The sequence below is a fragment of the Equus caballus genome, chromosome 29 (assembly GCF_041296265.1).
Source record: "Equus caballus isolate H_3958 breed thoroughbred chromosome 29, TB-T2T, whole genome shotgun sequence".
Lineage (NCBI taxonomy): Eukaryota > Metazoa > Chordata > Mammalia > Perissodactyla > Equidae > Equus > Equus caballus.
This window is the reverse complement of record NC_091712.1, coordinates 24472823-24500652: the sequence shown is the minus strand read 5'-3', so window position 1 is coordinate 24500652 and position 27830 is coordinate 24472823. Positions and strand designations below refer to the sequence as shown.

The following is a 27830-nucleotide window of genomic DNA, read 5'->3' as shown; positions in this document are numbered from 1 at the left end:
CCCATCTACTCTACCAGGGTGATCAAGCCGTGCCACCATCTCTCACCAGCATCACTTCAATAGCTTCCTAATCTGCTTTGTCCCCCTGCCTCTGCTCTCCATAGCTGCCAGTGTTGTCGCTTTAAAATGTTAAGTGAGATTGTCTTACTGCTCTGCTCAAATCTCTGAAAGGCTCTCAATTTTACATAGAGAAAAAAAAAATCAAAGTCCCTATTATGCTTTGACCATGTTTATTACTACTTTCTCTCCTTTCTCACTCTGCTCCAGCCACACCAGATGCCATGGTGTTTCTCTAACATACCAGGCCCACTGCCACCTTAGGGCCTTCCAATGGTCCCTTCCCTGTCTAGATAATTCTTCTCCTAGATGTCACTACCTCACTACCTTGAAGTCTTTCATGAAAATGGTAAAAGAAGTGTGTTAAATGTATGACTGCTGGGAATTTAAGTTCTAATATAGTCCATTGTTTCATACCTTCAAGCAGCGGGTGTAGGAGAAAATACAGCTTCTATGACAGGGCTGTAAAGTTAAAATCTTCTAAAATTGGGGTCAGGAATAGGTCCTGTGCACACAGCCTGCCTTTCAAGTGTAAATGTGAAAGGGGGATTTGAGCAATACATAAGAGAATGCAGTTGATAAATTGGGTTTCAACAGATCTCACCCTGTCAAGGATGAGAAAAGAGTAAATAAAACAGAGACTACGAAAAAGCTGTAGAATCAGGTAAAGAAACAGTATCCTGAAACCAGAAGAAGCATATAGTTTTAAAAATGATCTATTATGAGAGCTAGATGAAAACTTCATTAAGCTTTTTTGCCCCAACAATACAGTACAAGAATATATGGCCTCTAAGAAATATAAGCAGAAGTCTCTGGAAAAGAATCAGCTGAGATAAAATGCAAAGGAATTAGGGATGTGATGTGGAAAGATTACTAGTGATTAAAACACAAGAGCAGAATTTAAATCAACATAAGACTTTCACTTCTTATGTTCTTAAATGTAGCCATAAGCTGAGGAAAAATCAAGAAGGCTCAGATCTAAGACTAAAAGAAGATGGAAAACTAAGCCTTCTATCCTGGAGCTACTGTCCGCGTTGAGAGCATTTGTCAAGCTTCATGATTGTACACAGGAGTTGTCACCACTATAAATCTGGGACCAAAAGGCTACCACTTCAGCAAGGGATAACGCAACTTCAAGCAAGGCTCTCCTAAGCAGTCTGCAAGGAAGACACCTGTTTCCAAGGTTGGCCCCTAGTTGAAGTAGACAAAAGATCTCTCCTGAGACTTCCTAACCATTAACTAGTCCATGTCATTTTTAAGCTGAATTCACAATTATGGTCTGAAACACCATAAGCGAAAAAATTTAAATTTTAACTAGAATTAAATCTAGAATGATGGTGCTCATGGCAACTGAAGGAAGCACATTTAAATCTTTTATAGAAGAATTCCTCTTCAATCAAGGGTTCAAAGTATTTTTTGTGAATCAGTTTCCAAGGAAAGCAAGCAGGTCATTGTGCAAAATCTGTACATACATCATGAGTGGTTGCCTGCAGAAACAAAAGATAGTAGAATTAGGCCATCTAAAACTTCAGATGCAGGAATTTTCAGTCATAGAATGTAAAATAAGTATGTATACTATGTTTCAAGAAATAAGAAATAGAAGCTTGATGGTGAATACAGTAGTCTCCACTTGTCTCTGGTTTTGCTTTCCAAGGTTTCAGTTACCTGTTGTCAACCACGGTCTGAAAATATTAAATAGAAAACTCCAGAAGTAAACAATTCTTAAGTTTTAAATTGGTCACTGTTCTGAGTAGCATAATGAAATCTTGAGCCTTCCTGCTCTGTCCCACCTGGGTCGTGAATCATCCCTTTGTCCACAGTATCCATTACCCACCGGTTAGTCACTCAGTAGCTGTCTTCATTATCAGATCTACTGTCACGGTATCACTGTACTTGTGTTCAGGTAACTCTTATTTTACTTAACAATGGCCCCAAAGCGCAAGAGTGGTGATGCTGGCAATTTGGATATATCAAAAGAAGTCATAGGGGCTGGCCTGGTGGTGTAGCACTTAAGTGCTCACGTTCCGCTTCCGCGGCCTGGGGTTCGCCGGTTCAGATCTTGGGTGTGGACATGGCACCGCTTGGCAAGCCATGCTGTGGTAGGCGTCCCATATATAAAGTGGAGGAGGATGGGCACGGATGTTAGCTCAGGGCCAGTCTTCCTCAGCAAAAAGAGGAGGATTGGCAGCAGATGTTAGCTCAGGGCTAATCTTCCTCAAAAAAAAAAAAAAAAAAGCCATAAAGTGCTTCCTTTAAGTAAAAAGGAGAAAGTTCTCAACTTGATAAGGAAAGAAAAAAAATCATATGCCGAGGTTGCTAAGATTTATGGTAAGAACTACTGTTCTACCCATGAAATTGTGAAGAAGGATAAAGAAATTCATGCTCATTTTGCTGTCATACCTCAAATATGCATGTAGAGGAAAAAACACAGTATCTATAGGGTTCTGTACTATCTGAGGTTTCAGGCATCTACTGGGAGACTTGGAATGTACCCCTCATGGATAAGAGGGGACTGCTATAATTAGGAAACGTATTTGAAAAGAGAACCAAACAAAATTTATTTATGCATTTTTTACAATGATAAATATAATAATTGAAATTAAAATTCAGGGGACAGTTTTAACAGAAAAATTATACATATGTGAAAAAACACAATAAGTTGAAGGACAGAATGGAATATACTATCCAGAATGTAGCTCAGAGAGACAGAGTTACATCAAATATAAAAGAAAGGAAAGGAATAGAGGACAGAGGGACAAAGTATAGCATATATTTAATCAAAGTTTCAAAAGAGAGAGAGAAGAGGGCTCAGGGAAAATATAAAGCGATAGTGACTGAAAACTTTCCAGAACTAGTGAAAGAAACTAATCTCCACTTTCAAGAATTCCAATGAGGAGCGGCCCCATGGCCGAGTGATTAAAGTTCCGCACACTCTGCTTTGGCAGCCGGGGTTTGCGGGTTCGGATCCTGGGTGTGGACCTACTCCACTCATCGGTCATGGTGTGGAGGCATCCCACATACAAAAATATGGAAGGAGCTTGGCACAGATGTTGGCTCAGCACTAATCTTCCTCACCAAAAAAAAGAAAAGAAAAGAAAAAGAAAAAATGAATTCCAATGAATCTCAAGTAGAATAAACAAAAGAAATCTACAACTAGACACATCACAGTGAAACTGTAGGATGTTAAAGAAAAAGATCTTAAAAGCAGCTAGAGACGAGAGACAGATTAACATTAAGAAAACCACAGTTAAAGAGAGGTCAAAAAGTTTCAATGGTAACAATGGAAACCAGGGGAAAGTGGAATGATATCTTCAAGTGTAAAGGGAAAGTATCATCAACCTAGAATTTTACACCTTGTGAAAATATCTTTCAATAACAGGAGCAAAAATAAAGACACTTTCCATCAAATGATAACTGAGAGTGTGAGCCACCAGCAGATGCCCAGTAAAGAAATTTAATGAATGTACTTCATGCAGAAGGAAAGTGATCCCAGAGGGAAGGTCTGAGATACAAGAAGGAATTGCGAATAAAGAAAGTGGTAAGTATATAAGTAAATCTAAACAAATATTCACCAAATGAGCCTATAATAATTATATACCATGGAAATTAAGGAAAACAGAATTAGAATGCATGATATAATAGCATAATAGACTGATAGTGGGTGGTGATGGAAATTTAATGGCTCAAAGAACTTTTAGTGTTCAGGAGGATGGTAAAGATATAGAGGAAATTTAGACTTCCCTGATAGAGACAGAGTTTAGAACTTCCCAAATGACAATGAGAAAAAAATTAACTGATTCATAAGGATTCAAGGAGAGGAGAAAAATGCATAGAAGAAGAAGAACAAACAGAAAACACAAAATAAGAAAATAGAAATCCAAATGTATCAAGGATTACAATAAATTTAAACGAACTCAATATTACAGTTAGAAGATAAAGATTGTCAAACCCGATTAAGAACAAAGTCTAAAACTAGTCATATGCTAAAAGAGTCACATCCAAAGCATAAGCACACAAAAGGTTGAAAGCGATACTGTAGGAAAAGATATACCAAGAAAATAATAACCTACAGAAAGTTAAGCAGCTGTAGTATTATAAAGCCAAAATAGACTTTAAGGCAAAAAGCATTTGGAGAGATAAAGAGGTCGTTACGTAACAAAAAATGCTCAGTTTCCCAGGAGGATACAGCAATGCTAAAGCATCAAGCATCTGATAACACAGCTTCAAATTACATAAAGCAAAACCTGATACCAATTACACGAAGAAATATGCATCTCCTCCATTAGAGCATAAAAATACAAGGTACCTAAGATTAAGTTTTTAAAAATTGCAAGATTTCTGTGCAGAAAATTCTAAAATTCTTTTGAAATCCAGCCTAAAGAAGAGATACACCGTGTTTAAGGATGAGAAGACTCAGTTCCATAAGGATGCCGATTGTGTCCAAATTGATCTGTAGATTTAATGCACTTCTAATCAAAATGCCAACAGAATTTTTTGTTTTGTTTTGTTTCTTATGTTTTTGTTTTTTTCTGTGAATATTGACAATCTGATTCTAAACTTTATATGGAAATGCAAAAATTCAATAAAGCCAAGGCGCTTTGAAGAACATCAGGGCACAGGTATTTGCCGTATCAGAAAAAGACTTATAATAAATGTGTAGATATAAAATCAGTGTCATATGGGTGCAAGAATGGACAAATAGAACAGTAGAACAGAAGGGAGAAACAGACTCACATATATATATATATATACACATATATACATATGTGAACCCTTAATATTGTATATAACAGGCGGAATTGTGTATCGGGGGAGAAAATAGACTTTTCAATAAATGTTGCTGGTTCCATTGATTATCTATATAAAAGAAAATGAAATCAGATGTCTTCCTCTCTATACACTAATATCAATTCTAGGTGGATTAAACCTCTAAATCTGAAAGGCAAAAGAAAACAATTTTAAAGATCATAGAGAAGACCATATATATCTATATAAAAACATTATATTTATATTATTAAATGCATTAAATATATATAAATATATTAAATATTAAATAGGCATATTTAAAGGTATAATGGGCTTCTTGTTTTTTAAAGATTGGCACCTGAGCTAACAACTGGTGCCAATCTTCTTCTTTTTTTCTTCTTTTTCTCTCCAAGTCTCCCCAGTACATAGTTATATATTTTAGTTGTGGGTCCTTCTAGTTGTGGCATGTGGGATGCCACCTCAGCATGGCCTGATGAGCAGTGCCATGTCCACGCCCAGGATCCAAAACAGCAAAACCCTGGGCCGCAGAAGCAGAGCATGAGAACTTAACCACTCGGCCACAGGGTCAGTCCCAGAGTCTTCTATATATTTTCAATTAAAGTTTAGGTAAGGTTTTCTTAAGGCACAAAAACATAAAGGCAAAAAGGAAAAATTATTAAACTAACATTAAGATTAAGAACATCTATTTGTGAAAAGATACCAAAACATCATCTGTAAAGTGGGAGAAGATATTTGAAACACATATAACTGAGGAAGGACTAGTATCCAAGTTATATAAAGAATTCCTGTAAATAAACAAACAAAAGACAACCCAGGAGAAACAAAAGACCAAAACTTGAAAACTTTATAAAAGAGGAAGCCTGAATGGCTAATAAACATGTAAAAAGACAATCAAATTCATTAGTAATCAGGGAAATGCAAAAAATCAAATTACAAAAGCACACACACACACAAAACCCCCAAAACCACAGGGAGAAACAATTACACAATCATGAGACTGACCAAAATGATAAAGTCTGACAAGGTCAGTGGTGGAGACAGCGTGGAGCAGCGGAAACTTGCATCCACTCCTGGCTGTAGTGTTAATTAGTAATTCTACTTTGGAAAACGCTTTGGCTTTACCTTATATGGCAGAGACCTTTCATTTCTCTCAATATCTGGTCTTCCCTTTTCTTTTGGTAATATTTTGGTTGGGCATTTGGCTGCCCACTTTCTCAGCCTCTTGCAATGAGATCAGACAGTGGGACATGAGTAGAAGTGATGTGCGCGCCATTTCTGGGTCTCATACATTAAGGATAAACAAGCTTGCCTTGCACCTCCTGCTTCTCCTGTCTGGAACCCACGGACATGGAGTTGATCACCTTTATTGATGTGGATGAGGTAACCATCTTAGGAAATGGCAGACCAGTAAGATTGAAGGAACCTGTGTACAGCATGACTTTGTGGAGTGCTCCTCAGGGGCACTCCTGCCTGGAGCTGCTCATTTCTTCACTATGACATGAAAGAGAAGTAAACTTCAATTGTATTTAAGCCAGCATACTTGTGTTGTAGTAATCAGATCAGCTCGTCCATAGACTTGAGCAGACCAATACTTGACCACCAGCGATTCTGTTATTAGTGTAAAACCTGGAAATACTATCTGTGTGCATCAGGTGAAACTACAAGAATGTTTAGGGCAACAATGTTCACAACAACAAAAAAATGAGAACCAACCCAGATGTTGATCAGCAGCAGAATGGATAAATTGTGATGTATTCTTGCAATAGAGAACTCGCAGTGGGTGAACTACAACCACAAGCGTTGACATGGATGAATCTTAGAAATGTAATGTTGAGAATATGGAGCAAATCACTGAAGAATACAAACATTTTTTTCAATTATATTCTTTCATTTATAGAAAGTTCAAAAACAGGTAAAAGTCAGCAACATACTTCTTAGGGATACATGCACAGGTGACAAAATCTGTAAAGGAAAACTAAAGAAAAAAATTAGGACAATGGTCCCCTCTGGGAGCGAATGGACAGGGTGTGTTAATGGGCTTCTGACCTATGGAAAGAGTCATTTTATGGCCTGGGTCCTAAGAACACAGGTAGTCATGTTATTATCATTCTTTAAGTTGTACATTCGTATTTCCATTCATCCTTTTCATATGCATGGCTTATTTAATAGCAAAAACAAAGAAAAGGAAGAAAGAAACAAAAAATTCAGACTAGAGACAAAAGGGACCATCTTACTGAGACTTGACCTCAAATTAACAGCTTAAGAATGGGAAACCTTACACAAGGAGAAGAGAATGGGCTGAGAAAAAGGTTAAGATAAAAAGATTTACATAAAATATGAGGAGATTGCTAACTATGTAATAACAGAACTCAAACCAATGTTAGAGGTAGTAAAGATTAGAACTAACATTGCAGAAAATAGGGTGTAGAGTAATTTTTCCTAACCTTTAGCCTGTCGTAGTATACACAAAAATGGCATTATTTGTAGAGACCACTGGGAGAAATGGACAAGGCTGCTCCTGGGCTTAGACTAAGGGGTTAGAGGTCCAGGCCACCCCAGTAATGTCCCCCATCCCTGCCACCTGGAGGGCCAAGGACAATCACTCTCTCGGCACACCTGAAACCAATTTGCGAAAGTTTGATGAGGGGTGCCACCTGGAAAGGTTTTCCAACATGTCAAGGAAAAGGACCAAGAGAACAACATAACATTAAAGAAAATGTGATAACTATGGAAGACAGAAAATAGATATTCAACCTACAATAGTGTTTCTAAAAAAGGAGCAAAAACAAATCCTGCAGAAGCAATCATTAAAAGTGTACATAAGGAACATGTTTGAACTGAAAAAAAGACAAAGTTATAGATCAGAGAGGCTCTTTATATTCAAGGGAAATTAATAAAATAATGGTGTTTACTCACATCCTAGTGATACTTTTAAATTTCAGGGTTAAAGAAAATAGCTTATAAATATCCAAACAGGGGGAAAATAAGCCAGGTCAACTAGCAACAAACAAATATTAAACTGGCCTCAGGTCGAGGCTAGCAAGGTGAAGATAATGTTCCTTCTAGAAAAGAGAAAAAGACTCAAAGTTTATAAGAAATAAATCAAAATTAAGAACTCAAGAAGAGTGGAAGTCAGTGACTACTTTAAAAAGTAGTCTGTGAGGTTAAAAATAAACAGGTAAATATAAGTATAAATAATGGCTATTCGTGTGGTTACAAAATTGAAAGCAAAAATAAAATTAATCAAAAATACTTTTATGTGATAAGACAAATTGTGTAATAATAATGTAGTTCTCTGAACAAAATAAATTAACAAAGACTAGAAGGAAGGGAGGCATATATTGATGAAATTAAGGCTGAGATGAAACTTGGGGAAATAAAAACATACACAACTTCTTGTTTTACCCAGGGTGGGTTAAGATGGTCTGGTTCGTGTTTTCATAATTACAGAAATGTGGTGGGTATTTGATTTTACCTTAAAACTTACCTCTACAATACAGAAAATAAAAATAAGCAAAATGTGGTTCATATTACATGAGCCAGGAAACAAAGAAAAGAGCAAGCAAGTATAAAATAAGATGACAAGAAAAACCCAAATATATCGCTTATGCTGATAAATGTGTCTAGTTTGTTTCTTATTAAATGTAAATAAGTGTTAGATTTAAAGAACTAAATTCCAATCACGTTGTTACATAAAAGTTCACAACTAAAAGAAAATGACACAGCAATATCAAAGATTGAGCAAAGACAGCAATAAAATATAAACAAGAAGACATCAGAGTAACAAAATTAATAACAGACGATTTGGAATTCAAAGCTAGAAAGGCCATGAATGAAAAGCATAATCCATAACAAAGATATAACAGTGAAGGGTCTGCCTGAGCTCAGTGAGAGAGCATCATAACCTATCATTTAAAGCAAAGCCACAATCGTGGTGAGCTTTTACTGGATGACTAGGTCGACTAGTTGCCATAGATCGTAGCCTCAAAACCTAAAGAGAAATCCTTGTCGTTGATTCATTTAGACTAGGTATCTGGTAGCTATTTGGGTCTTTGGTTTCTGAAACAAATCACTGGCTAAAGAGACTCAAGAAATACAATTCAATAAAATCCCAATAAAAAATCCTAGTGGATTTTTTAAAAAAGAAATTGATTTGCTGATTCTAAAATGTATATGGAGGAGGCTGGCCCGGTGGTGCAGCGGTTAAGTCTGCACATTCCACTTCGGTGGCCAGGGGTTTGCTGGTTCGGATCCTAGGTGCAGACATGCCACCGCTTGGCATGCCATGCTGTGGTAGGCATCCCATATATAAAGTAGAGGAAGATGGGCACGGATGTTAGCTCAGGGCAAGTCTTCCTCTGCAAAAAAAGAGGAGGATTGGCAGCAGTTAGCTCAGGGCTAATCTTCCTCAAAAAAAAAAAATAAAATAAAATAAAATAAAAAATGTATATGGAAGTCCTAAGGCTATAGAATTACCAAGACGATCTTGAAGAAGAGAAATAAAAGTGAAGGACTTATACTACTTGATTTCAAGACTTACTATAAAGCTCCATTAATTAAGATGGTATAGTATTGGCAAAAGGACAGACAAATAGACAATGGAACAAAATAGAGGGTTTAGAAATAGCCATATATATGTATATGTATATGACATATATATGTCAATTGAATTAGAACAAAGGAAGCAGTGAAATTCAAGGGGAAAAAGAAGATCAAAATCACATCCTAAGAAGTGTATGTGCAATGTGAGATACAGTCACCGCCAAAGCAAATGCCATCTGCCACAGAAAAAAGAGCTAAGTTGATCGTCATTAAAGTTAAAAGCTTCTGACCTTCAAAAGACGCTGTCTAAAAATGGTAGGAAAAACTACAGGTTGGGAAAAAATATTTGCCATACATATATCTCACAAAAGACTTGTATCCAGAATATATAACGAAATGCTACAACCCAATAATAATTAAAAACAGACAAAAGTGAGGGAGGGGGGATGCGGAGCTGTTGTTTAATGGGTATTGAGTTTTAGTTTTATAAGATGAAAGGGGTTCTGGAGACTGGTTCCATGACAATGTGAAAATACTTAACATTATTGAACTGTACACTTAAAAACGATTAAGGTGGTAAATGTTGTTATGTGTATTTTACCACAATTTAAAACAAGGTCTTGAATAGTCCTTTTACAAAAGATGGTCTAAGAATGGCTAATAAGCACATGAAAAGATGCTCAACATCATTAATTATCATGGAAGTGCAAGTTAAAATGACGATGAGATACCGTTTTAGGACGGCTACCATTTATAAACAGACAGTATCCAGTTGGTGAGAACGTGGAGCAACAAGAACTCTCAAACACTGTTGGTGGGAGGGTGAAATGATGCGATCACTTTGGAATACTGGCAATTTCTCATAGAGTTAAACATACATAGTCCTACGTCCCAGCCATTCCATTCTTACCAGAGTGTCACAAAAACATATTTCCACAAATGACTTGTTGCAGAATGTTTAGAGCAGACTTTTTGTTTTCAAAATAGCCCCTCACTGGAAACAGCCCAGGTGTCCATCAAGAGGAGAATGGATAAACACATTATGGCTTATTCATACAATAGAATACTACTGAGCAATACAAAGAAACAATTGCCACCAGTACACACAAATCACATGGATGGATCTTAAGAGCCACTATGCTGAGTAAGACAAGCCAGACATAAAAGGGTACAGACTGTATGATTCCATCTATGTGCATTTTAAGAACAGGCGAAACTAACCTGTGGGGACAGAAATCAGAACAATGTTTGTTTGGCCGGTGATGTTGGTAAGGTATTGCCTGGAAAAGGACATTCGAGAACTTGCAGGGATGATGGAAACGTTCTACATCTTGATTAAGGTGATGGCTACACCAGGGAAACTCTTCAAATGGCACAGTTTACCATCTCTGAAACATATCTCAATCATAAGAAAAGAGTAAACCTTCCCTTTCATTGCATTTATTCAAATACATAATTTAAAATTTGGTGTTTCCTGCTTAATGTTCATCTTTCCTACACGGTACATCAGGCACTATTCTAAGCTCTGCGAGTAAACAGTTGACAAGGCAGACCTGCCCAAGATCTCATGGAATGTGTAGGCTGTAAAGGAAAGAGCTAGACCTGTCATGTGCACTATTGTATTCCAAGCATGGAGCATGGTACTTGGTGCATATTTGTCCTCAATAAATATTTATGGGGTGGGGGAGTGACTAGAGTGTAGGGGATCAACGAAAAATGTGGGTGTACCCAAAACTCACTCGCTTACTCATTCACCCATCACTCTCTCTCTCTCCCTCTCTCCTCGTCTATTTTAAAAAGATATTTGCTGTCTATTCTGATGAGTGTCTTGAGGGCTTTTGTACTCTGTGGATGCATAGCTAAGGATGCGTGAACCTGCAATCCCAGATGGGCAGTGGCACATAGATGCCTCCTGGACGTGTTCTCTACTGGAGCACCATCCCATCTCCAAAGGAAGAGAGATTATACAATCATGTGAGGGCAGGGGCCAAGATTTTTCTCAAGAAAAAGACTGAATCTATTGATGTGTTTGGTATAATTTTGAGATTTTAGAAGTCTGTTTCATAAAGCTTGGACTATTCAAATTTCAACCAGAAAGTTTTACCAGATAATCCTAAAAAAGCCTGATTTTGAGTAGCACAGCATTCTCATGGGTCCTCCAATATTTTTTTTATTTGTCCAGCTGATTAAATCTCTAAAATGAGGATTACTCCAATTGAAATTGTAAACTTTAAGTGAGAAGATGAAAAAATCAAAAGGGGAAGAAACAGATGATGTATATTCCTATCTTTGTAGACCAGTTTTGGAACGTTCAGGAGTCAATTATTAAAATTCTCAGCAAGGTTCAGATTACTATGTAAATTTAGCTAAAAACTAGCAATGATTAAATATTATCTTGCCAGTGTTCTCAAGTTCTTTGATCTCTTGCAGCAACTTAAATTTAGAAAATACTCTTAAAGTGAAAAATGTTGAAAAGAAATGTTTTGTGTGTGTGTGAGGAAGATTGGCCCCGAGCTAACATCTGTTGCCAGTCTTCCTCTTTCTGCTTAAGGAATATTGCTGCTGAGCTAACACCTGTGCCAATCTTCCTCTATTTTGTATGTGGGACACCGCCACATCATAGCTTAATGAGTCGTGTGTAGGTCTGTGCCTGGGATCTGAACCCAGAAACCCCGGGCTGCCAAGCAGAGTGTGCGAACTTAACCACTCGGCCACGGGGCCAGCCCCTCAAAAAACTTTTAAAGGAAGTGCCTTTAGATTGTAAGCCTCTTGAAGCAAGAGACCGTATTTTATATTTCCTGAGCCCTTTCCCACAAACCTGACTTGTCCCAGAGCACTTAGCATCATAGAAGATGCTCAATAGTTTATAGCATGTTAATTTACTTATTATTGGAAATTTATTGGATGTGTTTCTATACTGGGCATCATTTACCTTTACAATCAGAACTCACAAATGAAAACGTTAGGTACACAGATTAAAAAACAGTCCCTTGTAACTTGGGGCTTTATCTACAGGTGACTTCCAGTATGAAAATGAATGGTTTGGTACTAGGAACAGATTCTTTTACATTCTTTTTCCCTGTGGAAGTGACTGGCTACTTGGATCTTAAGCTTTGAAATGTCCCACCTTCCATCCCAGCCCACAAATGGTCAGACTGCCAGATACTTCCCAGCTAGAACGAGTGACCCCTCTTCTGAAATTCTCACTTGCCTCTCTCACAGCTCAAGTATATTGCACTGTAACAATTTGTTTACACATCTACATCTCACACCAGACTGAGCTCTCTGGCTTCAGGCACTCTGTCTATCCCCTCAGTATCTAGCAGAGTGATTGTTATGTATTATCTCCAGAGCCTGTAATAACAGAGGTTCCATAAATGTTCAAAAAGAACAGAAAGACATGTACCTATAGCATCAAAGAGACAAACAGCATTTAAACATGGTATGTACTTACAACATAATTGAAAGATGTGTCAGCAACCACTGCAAATTGACGAAACAATGTGTGTCTAGTAAACATCTCGTTCTTGAGGGCATGGAAGCTGAAATACAAGAAACAGGGAAATTAAAATGTCTAGAAATCAGAGGGTAAAGCAAATCAGTATTATGTTCATGTGCTTAGGAAGTAGAATTTTCAGTGTAAAGGAAAGGAGATACAAGTAAAAATTTTAAAATATTAGTATGAACTTATTACTTCTTTCATTTTAAAAATTACGTGTTTTCCAGCTCTGAAAAGGCACAGAAGCAAAGGCAACACAGTATCAATGAGCTCCTTTGGGCCTAGACTGGGGTTTTATAAACATTTTTCCCTAAAATGAACCAGGGTATCTTTCAGAAATGACTGTTTCTAGATCTAAGGCAATAAATGTACAAGATGAGCCTGGGCCATTTTATTGGTCAGGGAGTCATCAAAGATTATGTCACAAAAACATAGCCACCTTGACGTGGATCCCATTGGCTTAAAACTGGAGAAATTAAGCATCAAAAATAATGATTACAATGTATTGAAATACAACAAATATATTAAAAGTTTGGGAAATTTTCAGCCTATCTGGATTGCAAATGATGCTAAAATTAGGGTATTCACTATCAGGAAAACATGCTCTGGAGGGAAAGCCAAGAGTATGCTGGATGACCTTTGGCTAGCAATTAAGAAGGAACAGAAAAATCACAGTATTCAGTCACCCAGAGGGCTTCTAGAAGAAATTAGATGTGACTCATTGACCAAAACCACAATGAGGTACCACTACACAGCTACTAGGATGACTAAAACCAAAAAAGAGACAATTATAAATGTTGGAAAAGATACAGAGAAATTGGAACCCTCATTCTTTGATGGTGGAATTGTAAAATGGTGCAGCTACTTTGGAAAACAGTTTGGCAGTTACCCAAAATGTTAAACATAGAATTATCATATCACCCAGCAATTTCTTCCTAGGTATATACCCAGGAAAATTTAGAATATATGTTCATGCTAAAACTTGTGCATTAATGTTAACAGCAGCATTATTCATAGTACCCAAAAAGTGGAAATAACTGAAGAATGGATAAACAAAATGTGATACATCCACACAATGGAATATTACTTGGCAGTCAAAAGTAATGAAGTACTGATAAATTCAGCAATATAGATGAACTTGAAAACATTATGCCAAGTGAAAGAAGCCAGTCACAAAAGGCCACATATTGCATGGTTCCACTTGTATAAAATGTCCAGAATAGGCAAATCCATAGAGACAGAAAGCAGATTAGTGGTTGCTAGTGGCTGAGAGAGAGGGGAACTGGAAGTAACTATTAATGGGTATGGGGGGGGGGTCCTCTTTGGGTTGACGGAAATGTTCTGACTTAGACAGTGGTAACATACCACTTTTGACCCATCAAAACTATGAGACCTCTATCATACAGAAGTAATAGCAATAGCATATTAAAAATACACAAGAATATTCAATGTAGCATTGTTTGTAATGGAAAAAATTAAACAACCTAACTAGTTGGATAAATTATAATCTAATATATAAAAGGACCATGTAGCCATCAAAATAAATGAGGTATATCTAAATGTATTGATGGAGAAAGCTGTCCAAAATAGAGTGTTAAGTGAAAAGGGCAAAGTGCAGACTAAATATGCACAGGATGATTCTAACTTTTGTAAAAATATGTTATATAGTGAATAATGCTGCAGTGGACATGGGAGTGCAGATATGTCTTCAATATGCTATTTTCATTTCCTTTGGATATGTACCCAGAAGTGGGATTGCTGGATCATTTGGCAGTTCTATTTTTAATTTTTTGAGGAACCTCCATACTGTTTTCCACAGTGGCTGCACCAATTTGCATGCCCACCAACGGTGAATAAGGGTTCCCTTTTCTCCACATCCTCACCATCGCTTGTTATTTTTTGTCTTTTTGAGGATAGGTATTCTAACAGGAGTGAGGTGATATCTCATTGTGGTTTTGATCTGCGTTTCCCTGACAATTAGTGATGTTGAGCGCCTTTTCAGGTGCTTCTTGGCCGTCTGTGTGTCTTCTTTGGAAAAAAGTCTGTTCAGTTCTTCTGCCTATTTTTCAATCAGACTGTCTTGGGTTTTGTTGCTGTTGAGTTCAGTGTTTTCTTTATATATTTTGGATGTTAAGCCAGGGATTTCCAAATATTTTCTCCCATTCTGTAGGTTGCCATTTAATTTTGATGATGGCTTCCTTTGCTGTGCAGAAGCTTTTTGGTTTGATGCAGCCTCACTTGTTTATTTTTGCTTTTGTTGCCTTTACTTTTAGTGTCAACTCCAGAAAATTTCACCAAGACTGATGTCAAGGAGCTTATCCCCTATGTTTTCTTCCAGGAGTTTTACAGTTTCAGGTGTTAAATTTAAGTCTTTAATCCATTTTGAGTTGATTTTTGTGTGTAGTGTAAGATAGGGCTCCAGTTTCATTCTTTTTCATATGGCTGTCCAGCTTTCCCAACACCATTTATTGAAGAGACTGTCCTTTCCCCACTGAATATTCTTGGTTCCTTTGTCATAAATGAATTGACCATATATGGGTGAGTTTATTTCTGGGCTTTCTATTCTGTTCCATTGACCTATGTGTCTGTTTTTATGCCAATATCATACTGTTTTGATTACTACAGCTTTGTAATATAGTTTGAAATCAGGGAGCGTGATGCCTCCAGCTTTGTTTTTTCTCAAGATTACTTTGGCTATTTGGGGTCTTTGGTGGTTCCATATAAACTTTAGGATTTTTTTTTTCTATTTCTTTGAAAAATGTCATTGGAATTTTGTAGGGATGGTTTTGGGTAGTACGGATATTTTAGCAATATTAATTCTTCTAATTCATGAGCACAGAATATCTTTTCATTTATATGTATTGTCTTCAATTTCATTCATCGATGCCCCATAAATTTCAGTGTACAGATCTTTCACTTCTTTGGTAAAATGTATTCCTAAGCATTTTATTCTTTTTCATGCAATTGTAAATGGGATTGTTTTCTTAATTTCTCTTTCTGGTAGTTTATTGTTAGTGTATAGAAATGCAACTGATTTTTGTATATCTATTTTGTACCCTGCAACTTTGCTGAATTTGCTTATTAGTTCTAATAGTTTTTTGATGGCGTTTTTAGGGTTTTCTATACAAAATATCACGTCATCTGCAAATATAGACAATTTTACTTCTTCCTTTTCAATTTGGTTGCCTTATTACTTATTTGGTTTATATATTTTTAATATATTTAAAGAATGAAAAGTGTTCTGATAAATAGCAAACTGACACAAGATATTGTAAACTATAATTTACATCCATAACAATCTGAAACCCCAAATCTGGATGTTAACAGGTGGAGAGGGGGTGAAAAAGGGAAGGAAAACTCAGAGAAGTCTAAGAGCAGCTAAGAAGTTTGACTTGTTTGGGAAAGATATAGAAAGACTGATAAGCTTAACAAGTTCATAGGGGAAACATAAGGATAAATATGGAAATGATCTGAATGTCTATTAACTGATGAATGTATAAATAAATTGTGATATATCCACACTATGGAAAATTACTCATCAATGAAAAAGAACAAATTACTGACAGGCAATGCAATAAAATGGACTAGTCTCAAAGGCATTATGCTAAATGAAAAAAACAGAGATGAAAGACTACATACTGTGTGATTAAATTTGTCTCATATTCTAGAAAAAGCATTGCTTATAAGAATGGACAACAGATCAGTGATTGAATGGGGTAGACAGAGATTGGTTGCAAACGGGCATGCAGACTTATAGGAATGATGGAAATATATATCATATCTTGTTTGTCATGTTACACAGCTTCATACATTTATCAAAACTCTTCAAACGGTGTACTTTAAAGGGTACATTTTATTATACGTAAATTATATCTCCATAAATGGAATATTAATAAAAAGAAAATCAGGCCATTAGGATAGCACGACATTCAAGAAAGAGTGGTAAACAAATAAAATACTAAACACGTTAAAATATCCACATAAATGTCATCTGTAAATAATAATAGTAGTTCTAATTTTGGGGGTTAAAATATTAAAACTAAAATATTGGACAACAATATGCCATAATTTGGGAGAATGATGATTGGAGCTAAAGCATTCTAAAGTCTTTACATTATTCCGGAGGAAGTTATGTGATATTTAGCTATCGACTTTACTAAGTTTAGTATGCATGGCAAATTTTCAAGGATAACACTCAGAACAGAAAGCTATAAATTCCAGTAGAGAAAAAGTGGAATAAAAAAATGAATGACTAAAACAGAATCAACATGAAAAATGGTAGCCTATCAATTTAGTTCACCAGACTAATGGACCAAATAATTATCCTGTGATAACCTCAATTATCTCAATGTTTTAAAAGTCCAACCTCTATTAATGACAAAATCTCATGGAAAACTAGAAAGAGGAGAGCTCCTTCATTTGATAAAATTATCCACCAAAAAAACTACAGCAATGAAGAAACTTAAAATGCCTTCCCCTTAAAACTGGGAGCCAAATAAGGAGACCAGGTCTTACCATTTCTGTTCTATATAGTATTGGAAATCCAGGCAAATGCAAGAAAGAAACAAGATATAAGAATTGGAAAAGAAGATATACAAGGGCCATTATTTGCAGAAGATATGATCTTCTATATAGGAAAATGGACAGAGTCAACAGCAAGCTGACAGTATAAAAAATCAACTTACATGTAGGATTAGTGTTTTCCTACATCAAGAATAGCTAACTAGCAACTGCAATAGAAAATAAGATACCTCACTGTAGCGAAACACTGAAGTATCTAGGAAAGAAAACTCCAGACCTTTATGAAGAAAGCTTTAAAACTCTTATTAAAGGATGTAAGGACGTGAAAAAGATATGAATTAATAGAGCCATAGCCTATGTACAGTCATGCACCGACTATAGACGTTTTGGTTAATGACAGACTGCATAAATGATGGTGGTCCCACAAGATTAGTACCCTCCAGCCTAGGTCTATAGTAGGCCACACCATCCAGTTTGTGTAAGTCACCCTATGATGGCCACACAACGATGAACTCGACACATTTCTCAGAATGATCCCCATCGTTAAATGACACATGGTTACATGGATGGGATGTCTTGCCACTATTCAGGTGTAAATTCTCCCCAAATTCTTCTTTGAATTATCAGAATTCTAATAAAACTCCAACACAATTTTTGACTACTTAATAAATCAATTCTAAAGTTTGTATAGAGTAAATATCTATGAATTACTAAGTCAATTCTGAAAGAGAAAAGCAAATAGGAGGGAATACCCATACTAGATATTAACACATACCACAAAAATCATAGGAGCAGAACAGTTTGGAAAGAAAAAATAGACAAATAGACTAATGGTCCAGAATAAGGACCAGCGACAGATTCAGGAATACACTAGAACACAGTATGTGGCAGAAACGGCACTACAACCCAATAAGGAAAGGGTGGGTCCCTTAGGAGACAGTGTTGAGGAAAAACACGTCACATTGTATACAAGGGCGATCTCCAAATGGAGTGAAGACCTCCATGTGAAAGGTAAGTCAGGGAAGCTTGTGTAAAGACGTGGAAGAATATCTCCATGGAGACACAGAAGGACCTTCTAAACACAGCCCTAAGGCAAAAATAGTGATGGGTAAAAATTATAACACAACAATCTCTGTACAATCAAGGACAGCACACACAAAGTTAATAGACTGGAAACAGATATTTTTAACACTTAAAATGAACAAGGACTTAATAAGAATACACAAATAAATTTCACCAGCTGACAAGAAGGCAAAAGATGGAAATAGATAGTTCACAAAAGAGGGAAATCCTTTGGAGGGGAAAACATCAGGGAGAAAGTCAAATACCATATGGTCTCAGTCATAAGTAGAAGATAAAAACGACAAAAAGAAAAACACATAGCATTGGAGATTGGACTGGTGGTTACCATTGGGGAAGGGGGGAGGGCAAAAGGGGTGATTAGGCTCACAGGTGAGGGGATGCACTATAATTAGTGTTCGGGTGGTGAACATGATGTATAACATACACAGAATTTGAAATATGATGTACATCCAAAAAAAATAAAAATTAAAAAAAAAACTTTTTGAAAGGCAGTACCAATTAGGACTCAATTTTTGAACTTCTCTTTTTTTCTCTACCAACACTCACTCTTAGCTGACCTCATTGAAACTCATCGCTTTATATACGATCTATACTAACCGTCCTACATTTATGTGTCCAGCCTAAACTTTCTTCAGACTCATATATTCATCACTGCCTATTTACCATCTATTTGACATGTCCCCTTAGGTGACTAACAGGCATCTTAAACTCAACATACCATAAACTGAACTGATTTCTCACCAAAATGTGCTCAATTGTCTCAGTTGACGGAAGTTTCTCGTTGCTTAGGGAAAATCCTTGCAATCATCCTTGACTTCCTTCTCTCTCACATCATATCCAATCTTTCAACACATCCTATTGGGCCTACTTTCAAAATATATCCCAAATTTAATCATTTCTCAACACCTCCACTGCTCCAGCCCGGTCAAACCACCATTGTGTTTTGCCAAAGAGAAGCGAATTATTTCCAGAGCTCATAACTTTTCTCTCTGCTTTTCCTTTGGCCTCACTCTAGCCTGTTATCAACACAGAAGCCAGAGTAATGCTTTTAAGACATCTGACCAGGTTGGGTCTATCCTCAGATCAAGACTCTCCAGCGAGGTTTTAGAGCACCAACTCATTATTCTAAATATTGATAAATGAAGGGAAAGAGTCAAGAATTCATCTTGCTTTTTCTGTGTAAACTATATTTCAGGGAAACCAGACAGCTGGGGGAAATTTTTTTCTTTAATACAATATTAGCTAATAAATGCAGAAGGAAAGATAAGGTTAGAGTATCACCAATTTGCAAACCCTAATGAAATATTGGATCATGGTATGAACATTGATGGATGGTAAAATTATTTAGAGAACAGTCAATGGTGAACCTTAAAATGTATGAATTAGGCTGATAACACTGGAAGAAAATTATACAGCCAGAGACTATGTGGCTTTTGATGTGATACGATAGGAATTAGCTAGTACTTCCATTGCAGGAGTCTTGCCTAAAATATTGCACCTGAATCTAATCAAGCCTCTAGATTTAAAGACCAGTTTGTAGGAAATACAGCAGGTAGAAGGACATGTTAAACGATGTCACACATACACACCCACACATACACAGACGCGCATAAGCAATTAGCCAAATCCAGAATGCGAAACATTCTATGTAACAAACGGGCATATTTCTCTAGCAAATGAAGGGATTGGAAAGAGTGGAGAGGTAAGTGGGACCATTATAACGTAAAGATTTAAGGGAGATAACACCCAAATGCAGTGGTGCACCTTAGCTAGATCCTGATTTAAATAAACAACTGTAAAAGATTCCTTTGAGATAATCAAGATATTTGAATATGATTTGGTTAATAAATAATAGTAACGAGTTTATGTTTCTAACTTTATTAGGTGTGATAATGGCATAGCGGATACGCAAAAAAGAAAATTTTCTTATCAATTAAAAAAAAAGCTTCCAGTGATTTCCCGTTTCAGAGTGAGACTGAAACTCCAAATCTTCTGCCTCGCTGCTCTCTTACATTGCTCTCCCCTCCCTGCTCCACTCCAGCCACCTGGCTTCCCCACTGTTCCTTGAACATACCAAGCAAGCGCCTACCCCAGGGCCTTTGCACCTGGTGCTCCTTTCTTCAGGAATGCTCTTCCAGATAATCACACGGCTTGCTTGCTCATTCATTCGACTCTTTGCTCAAACATCACCTTGCTTGAAAGGCCTTCCCTGACCACCATCTCTGAGCTAGCAACCCCTGCCCCGTCCCGCAGAGGCACAATGAGTCTTGTTTATTGTGTTTCTTCCCCATAGAAAGTAAGTTCCATGAGGGCAGAGACTTGATGTGCTTTGTTTATTGCTCTAGCTCCAGAGTCTAGAAAAGGGAAATAGCAATCTTAACAGGCTGCTTTTGAGAATGTGAACTGTTTCAGCCTTGCTGGAGAACACTCTAGCCTGCACACTGGGACGAGGGTGACCGTTTGACTTATCATCCAAATGAGGACGCATTTGAGAATGGAAGGAAATGCCATTGAGAATTATACTAGATGACCAGCTTAAACCAGGATCACGCCAGGCAAACCAGGATGCTTGGTCGTCACGATAGGACCAACCACCCCACTCCACAGGCACCAGACAGACTCGCCAAACCTGAAGAGGACGAGGGCTTACAGAGAGCTGGAGGAAAGCTGGTGGTCCACCGCTGATGGGGGCGATCAGTAACATGAGGAAGACATCCTGTGGAACACTACGCAGCGGTCAGAAAAAGTGAACCACTGCACACACGGCAATATGGTGGAATTTTTGAAAAATAGTGTGGCGTAATCTCTAATTTTATAAAAATATGAGAACTACTCCATAGTTTTAGATACAAGAGGGAAGATGCTGAGACCACTCTGCCAGTTTGAGACTGAATTCCATTTAACAACTTCGTGGTGGGCATCTTTGAGATTAATTGTTTGGTTGCACGTATATTAGCAAAGAGGACGCTTTGGATTTTTCACATAATGTAACTTTCCTCAATGAAGAGGCTTGCTTGAGAGAGGATCTGTTTCTAAATAACTAGAAGTACATCTTCTGAGAAGTAGGCTGGATAAACTGGAGACAGTACTTTGGGTTAAGATATTTAGGGGGGGCTAGCCCCATGGCCTACTGGTTAAGATCATGTGCTCCATTTTGGAGGCCCAGGTTCATGGGTTCCGATCCTGGGTGTGGACGTACACCACTCGTCAGCCATGCTGTGGCAGTGACCAAAATACAAAATAGAGGAAGATTGGCACAGATGTTTAGCTCAGGGCTAATCTTCCTCAGCAAAAAAAAAAAAAAAAAAAAAAAAAAAGATAATTAGGAACAGATTAATATATGCCAAGAATGAAGCAAATCAGGAGGAGAACTTAGCTAAAAGGGAAGTTGGGAAATTCAGACAGATCTAAGTTCTGAGTTTAGTTTCGTGAACTTAATAGCCTTCTCCCAACGCTCAGCCTAGGAAACCACAAGAATTGGAAAAAAGTTCTGCTGTGCCCCTTCAGAGACTCTGGACCTCTCTCCACACTCTGCCATGTATCTCCACATTAATCCGGAGTTCCCAGTTTGCACTCATTGTGGATCCTACTTCTCCGATCAGCATCTTCAGACTGATAACCTTAGTTTCGTTGTGTGCTTTGCTTTTCTTTGTCCTTTTCTTCTCTCTTTTTTTTTTTAACACTTTATTTTTTAGATCAGTTTTAAGTTCTGGCATTTCTTAAAAAACCTGAATTTCCTATGAGATGAAAATGAACGTTTTGTGGGCATGCTCACGTGACAATGAGATACATAGAGTGTTTTTATATTATCGACAACAAAATATCAAATACTGAATTCTCTTTTTTCCCACACTGCACCCTGATGGGGCTGAGAACAAAGAGGCCAGAGTCTACACCTGTTGGGTGTGAAACTAAAGAGACTGGCAAGGGCAGGTGTAACCAGGAAAACTGCTCCTCCTTCTCTGACACGGGAAGCAAGCTGGAAGCCAGAGAAGGAAAGAGCTGGGGAGAGAAGAGGAAGTAAGGAGCAGCGTGGTTTCTGTTCAGCTGAACCTCCCTTGCTTCCCGAACCCAAGGATGAGGGGGAGGAGGGCGGGAATGAACAGCAGAGTGAGCCCGCGCTTTGCACGTCCTATCTACATTTCTAATAGTCAGCAAGCTCGTGCGGTGGTCGCCTAGAGCTCCTGAGCGTGTGTGAGGAGAGGAGGGTGGGAGAAGGGATGTGTACGTGTTGCCTCTGAAATCCATGCAGCCCGGAGTGCTGTGGGAACAGCCTGTAAGTTGTCTATGACCTGGAAAGTGTGATGGGCAAAAGCAAGTCCAACCAGCCCCGGGAGCAACCCAGAAAGAACAAGGGGATGGCTCAAATGGGTGCATGTGGACCAACTCCGGGACTGAGGTGGGAGCGACTGTATCATCGTGGCATCAGCCAGATAGTGATCTATCCCTGGGCCAATGTGCCACACCTGCACACCATTTCTGCTGAAAGAAATGACAGTGATGACATCATCAGCTGTGCCAGGCATGCCCCGCTGAGAGGAAGGACTAGCTCCCACCGTTGTCAGCACAGCCTCAGCGTGATCTTCTTGGAAACAGAGCCAACTCAGCAGAGACAGAAAAAGAGCTCGGAGATGAAGCTCTGAATTGGACTGGACTGAATATAAATCCTGAATTGGCTGATAAATCATTAGAGTGGACTGTGACCTTGGCTGGCTAAGGTTTTCCTCTACTAAACAAAAATGGGTGCTCCTCGTCTAAGATCAGTTACGGTAAAATGAAATGATCGTTTTCGCACTCACAAGTCTGCGACTGTACGGTTATTCTCCACACCACACGTGCTCTGGACGTATACCCTCTATGCTGTTGCGTATGCCACCTTGAATTAACACTCGGTGATGCAACCGAACCAGAGAGACGAATGCATTATGTCCCAACATTACGTCCTTGTTAGTCGATTAAATGAGAAAACGTATAAAGCGTGTAATAATACTCCCTGCCACCCTAAATATTTAGATATTAACATAAAGTCTACAGAGATCCAAACGATGAATATGATTGTCAACATCTTGGTTAACAGCAAACCTATTTGAAGTAAAACTGAGACATTCTTGAAGTATAGTATAAATCCCACAGGGAGAGATAAATAAGGTAAGGTAAATAAGATTTAAGGCTAATAAGATTTAAGGTAAATCTTAAAGATGAAAGTGAACCCCACAGAAATAAGTAAGGCGAAAACATTCTGCTCGGTTTCGGAGGGAGTCCAAGATCCACGTGTGCGGACATGAAACGAAGTGCGTATTTAAGCTTTGTTCTCAGTCCCGTTTCACTTGTATCTATATTCTGTCCTTTTAATAACTGTGGAGGTAGTTAGGGCGGGTATTAATATGCACGTTTTTCAGAGCACAAAGTAGCTGTCAGCACAGATGTGAAACACACGCAGGAGTGCAAAGCAGGACATTTTTTTTATTATTGAGGTTACGATAGTTTATAACCTTGTGAAATTTCAGTTGTATATTATTGTTTGTCAGTCACATTGTAGGTGTGCCCCTTCACCCCTTATGCCCACCCCTACTCCCCTTCCCCCTGGCAACCACTAATCTGTTCTCTTTGTCCATGTGTTTGTTTATCTTCCACAGATGAGTGAAATCATATGGTGTTTGTCTTTCTCTGTCTGGCTTATTTCACACAACATAATACCCTCAAGGTCCGTCCACGTGGTTGTGAACGGGACAATTTTGTCTTTTTATGGCTGAGTAGTATTCCATTGTATATACAGGCCGCATCTTCTTTATTCAATCATCAGTTGATGGGCACTTGGGTTTCTCCCACGTCTTGGCTATTGTGAATAATGCTGCAGTGAACATAGGGCTGCATAAGTCTCTTTGAATAGTTGATTTCAAGTTCTTTGGATAGATACCCAGGAGTGAGATGGCTGGGTCATATGGTATTTCTACTTTTAATTTTTTGAGAAATCTCCGTACTGTTTTCCATAGTGGCTGCACCAGTTTGCATTCCCACCAGCAGTGTATGAGGGTTCCTTTTTCTCCTCAACTCCTCCGACATTAAAGCAGAACATTTTACTACCAAGGAGATCTTTCACACCATCTGGTGGTGTTTCTGTTATGTGGATTCTTTGTGCGTCATCGAGGATTATTTCAATGTAATGTGTACAGCAATGTAGAGAATTTCATACACACACATGTAATACATGGTGTTTGCTTATGAGACACAGTACAAATGTAGGGCAGTATTGTCCCGTGAAGTCGTGAGTGGGCCTCAAGCTTGACCTGTGACATCAGACCAACATTGAATCCATCTCGTCTTGAATGAAGCTTGACCGTGAGGAAGTCTTGCAAAGCAACTTCTAACACATGATAAAGAAGAGAATCTGGGAGAAATTATGGCAGGAAACAAGAGAATAGAATATAGATTTTTAACATTAACACGTTAGGACAAGGAAAAAATAGGCATTTTCTCTACTTGGCATTGCTTTTAGTCTTTTCAGAATTTTCCAGTGTCGCTTTCTCCATTTTGAGAAAGACAAAGATGACACAGGGAAGAGAAATTAAAGTGTTTAGGTGAACGAGAAATAGATCCAAGAATTAAGGGGTTGGTGCTGTTTTGTCTGGAAAAGGGAAGAGGACCTAATATATCAAGCAATTTTACAAAGAAGATAAAGACCGGTTAAGTATTATGAAGTGCGAATGAGCAGGACAACGTTTTAATAGCCAGGTCAGGGACATGACTCTGTAGGTCTCATTAAACCAGGTATCAAGAGAGTCTGTGGGGCCAACCCAGGGGTCATAGTGGTTAAGTTTGCACGCTCTGCTTCAGCAGCCTAGGGTTCGCGAGTTCGTATCCTAGTGCAGACCTACACACCGCCCATCAAGCCATGCTGTGGTGGCGTCCTCCATACAAAATAGAGGAAGACCGGCAAGATGTTAGCTCAGGGACAATCCTCCTCACCAAAAAAAAAAAAAAAAAAAAAAAGAGAGAGAGAGACAGAGACAGAGAGAGAATCTGTCCTGTGTATCCTTTAAAGTTGAAACACTGAGGTAGGGAGTAAAACAGTCTTGAATTATTTTTTCTTTGAAATGACTTTGACTTCTCTTCTATTAGGCCAATTACTTTGCTTTTCTTGCTAAAAGTGCATGAGGGCATTTCACATTAATTAATATGTACAGAAAAATGCAAGGCTTCTAATTTCTTTAAAAGATAATTAGTCACATTTTTATAAATAAAATTTGTACATATCACCATAGTATACCTGTTCCTGAGAACAAAGAATTTCCTTTCCCAACTTTTGTTTATCCGTTCTGATTCCTTCCTAAACCTGTAACAGATTTATAGACGGTTAAATATTGTATCAACTACAAATGGGCAATGATGAATCATTGTTACCAGTACCTTTCTGACTTCTTTTTCTCATTTTCTAAATTGGCCTTTAATATTTCTATTTCCTCCTCCAGAGAATGTTTGCTTGCAGCCTTTCAATAGAAAATACATCACAAAGTTAATTACACGAACAGTACACCCTGGTTCTCTGTAAATCTGAAAGGCTATTTCTGTTACACAGGAGGCATAGACTAAGTACTATCAAAAATAATTCTGGGGAATAATGAGTTACACTGACTTGCAGATTCTCATAAATTGGAAGAATCTAAGATCTTATGCCTCCATTTCCTGTAAACGATTCACTTAAAGGCAGCCAGCTCTGGACAATTTACGAAGCGACCAATGTTATTTTCATTGCTTTTCCCCCTACCAGGTATCTCTTTTTCTAAATCTTGTTTTCCCTCTCCTACTCGTGGCCTTTCCAGCTCTTCATCATAGGCTGCAGCTTCCCCCAGTTACCCTATCTCCTCTTTCTTCAAGACTGTTCTCAGGAAAGGATCTGACTAATTCAACCACTTTGGAGCTTTATGTCATTTCTCAGTATGGTTTATACTTTACAAGGGGACAAAGTTTAGCCAAAGGAATGAATCTCTAACAGTGGAATTGTAGGCATGTAAGGAATGAGAAAGATGTCTTTGGGTGCAGCAGGGATGTACCCCAGAATCATACAGTGGATGCAATCAGGTCCTCTGTCTCTTCACAACACTAACTCTTGGTATAGCTTTCAAAATCACCGCTACTTTTTAAGAATAGCCCACATCAATATAAACAATAATTAGGTTAACAATAATGGTCATTTAGTCATTATTATACCATAATCTCTGGTTCTTTCACCTTCTTTTCTTTATGTGCATTTTTAATCTGGTAAAAAAATAAACAAAGGTAAATATAACATTTCAAATCAATGCATGAAGATGAGGCTTTTTTGCAGCTTGGCGAAAGGCAACTGACACTTAAAATACACCAACCATAGTCCCACAGGGATCTCCTCTGCCTTATCTAATTCATAAATCTAGTGTTTTACACCTTGCATTTGTAATTGGACAATTATAGCCCATTAAAGCCAAACTTCTTGCTCCTATTTTTTTTAATGAATTACTCTGTCGTTATCTTTTGGTCAAATTTTACCATTATACCTTTTTTTTAATGAAGTGGGCAGTTATTACACGGTGAAGTCACAAGCCCCAAACAAACCTTTGATTTTAAATGATAATTAAGATGACTTTTCGCTACTATACCTCTCTGGGGATGAGGAAGGCAGATGGCAGTGGGAAAATATACTGAATATAAAAGTCGTATTACCACCTCTCCCTTCTCTTGATCTGTCACCAGACTCGGCCGCCTGGACTCTGCCTTGGAGCCTCTGGATCTAAGTCTGGAGCGGGGTCTGGAGCCGGAGCCCGAGCCGGAACTACCTCTGGGCATAGCAGTTAGAAAGTCCTGCAGAATACAGTAAAAGGAAGCTAGAGCTCCCCCAAGCCAACAGAACGGAGGGCTGAGAAGAGAGAGAGGAGAAGACAGCCAGGCAAGACCACAAATGGGAATGTCAGTGTGTGACAAAGGCGTGGGTGACCAGTGCCTTCTTCAATTTCAAACTTACCTATTCATAGGTGTCATGAGAGTGGGTGGTTTTAGTAGAAATCACAGAATTGGATTGAATTTAGCATTTGATTAAAGAAAATGTGAACTGGGATGGCAAACAGACCCCAGTGAGACTCAGAAACTGACTTAGTTCAGTGAAGGAAGGAGCCCAGACACAGGGACAACCCCCAGAAGACGCTGTGGGCGTCTGCAGAAACCCTGGGACACACCTTAGGCTGCCACAAGGCACAGAGTGTGGGTCTGACCAATTCAACTTATATCTGAAGGGGCAGAGAGAAGCCAGCTGACATCAGCTGCCACAGACAAAAATAACAAAATTTGTAACAACAGCCATAAAAGCTCTAATTTCTTGAATGCCTGCTCC

General features: G+C 38.1%; 1 protein-coding gene across 10 annotated transcripts in view; it reads right to left on the bottom strand.

Annotated features, from left to right (window-relative positions):
* Positions 1–27830, bottom strand: part of C29H10orf67 (chromosome 29 C10orf67 homolog) — a 144464-nt gene that overhangs the window by 21269 nt on the left and 95365 nt on the right. For 3 of the 10 annotated variants that reach the window (XM_023632273.2, XM_070255548.1, XM_070255545.1), the window contains 5 exons: positions 27167–27304; positions 26678–26725; positions 25877–25956; positions 25737–25802; positions 12821–12908 (listed from right to left, as the gene is read on the bottom strand). In XM_023632273.2, the coding sequence (XP_023488041.2) occupies positions 12821–12908; positions 25737–25802; positions 25877–25956; positions 26678–26725; positions 27167–27304 (420 nt within the window). Of the gene's footprint in view, positions 1–12820; positions 12909–23912; positions 24858–25736; positions 25803–25876; positions 25957–26677; positions 26726–27166; positions 27305–27830 lie in introns of those variants that run through there. The other 7 variants (XM_070255544.1, XM_070255546.1, XM_070255547.1 and 4 more) reach the window with 5 other exon arrangements.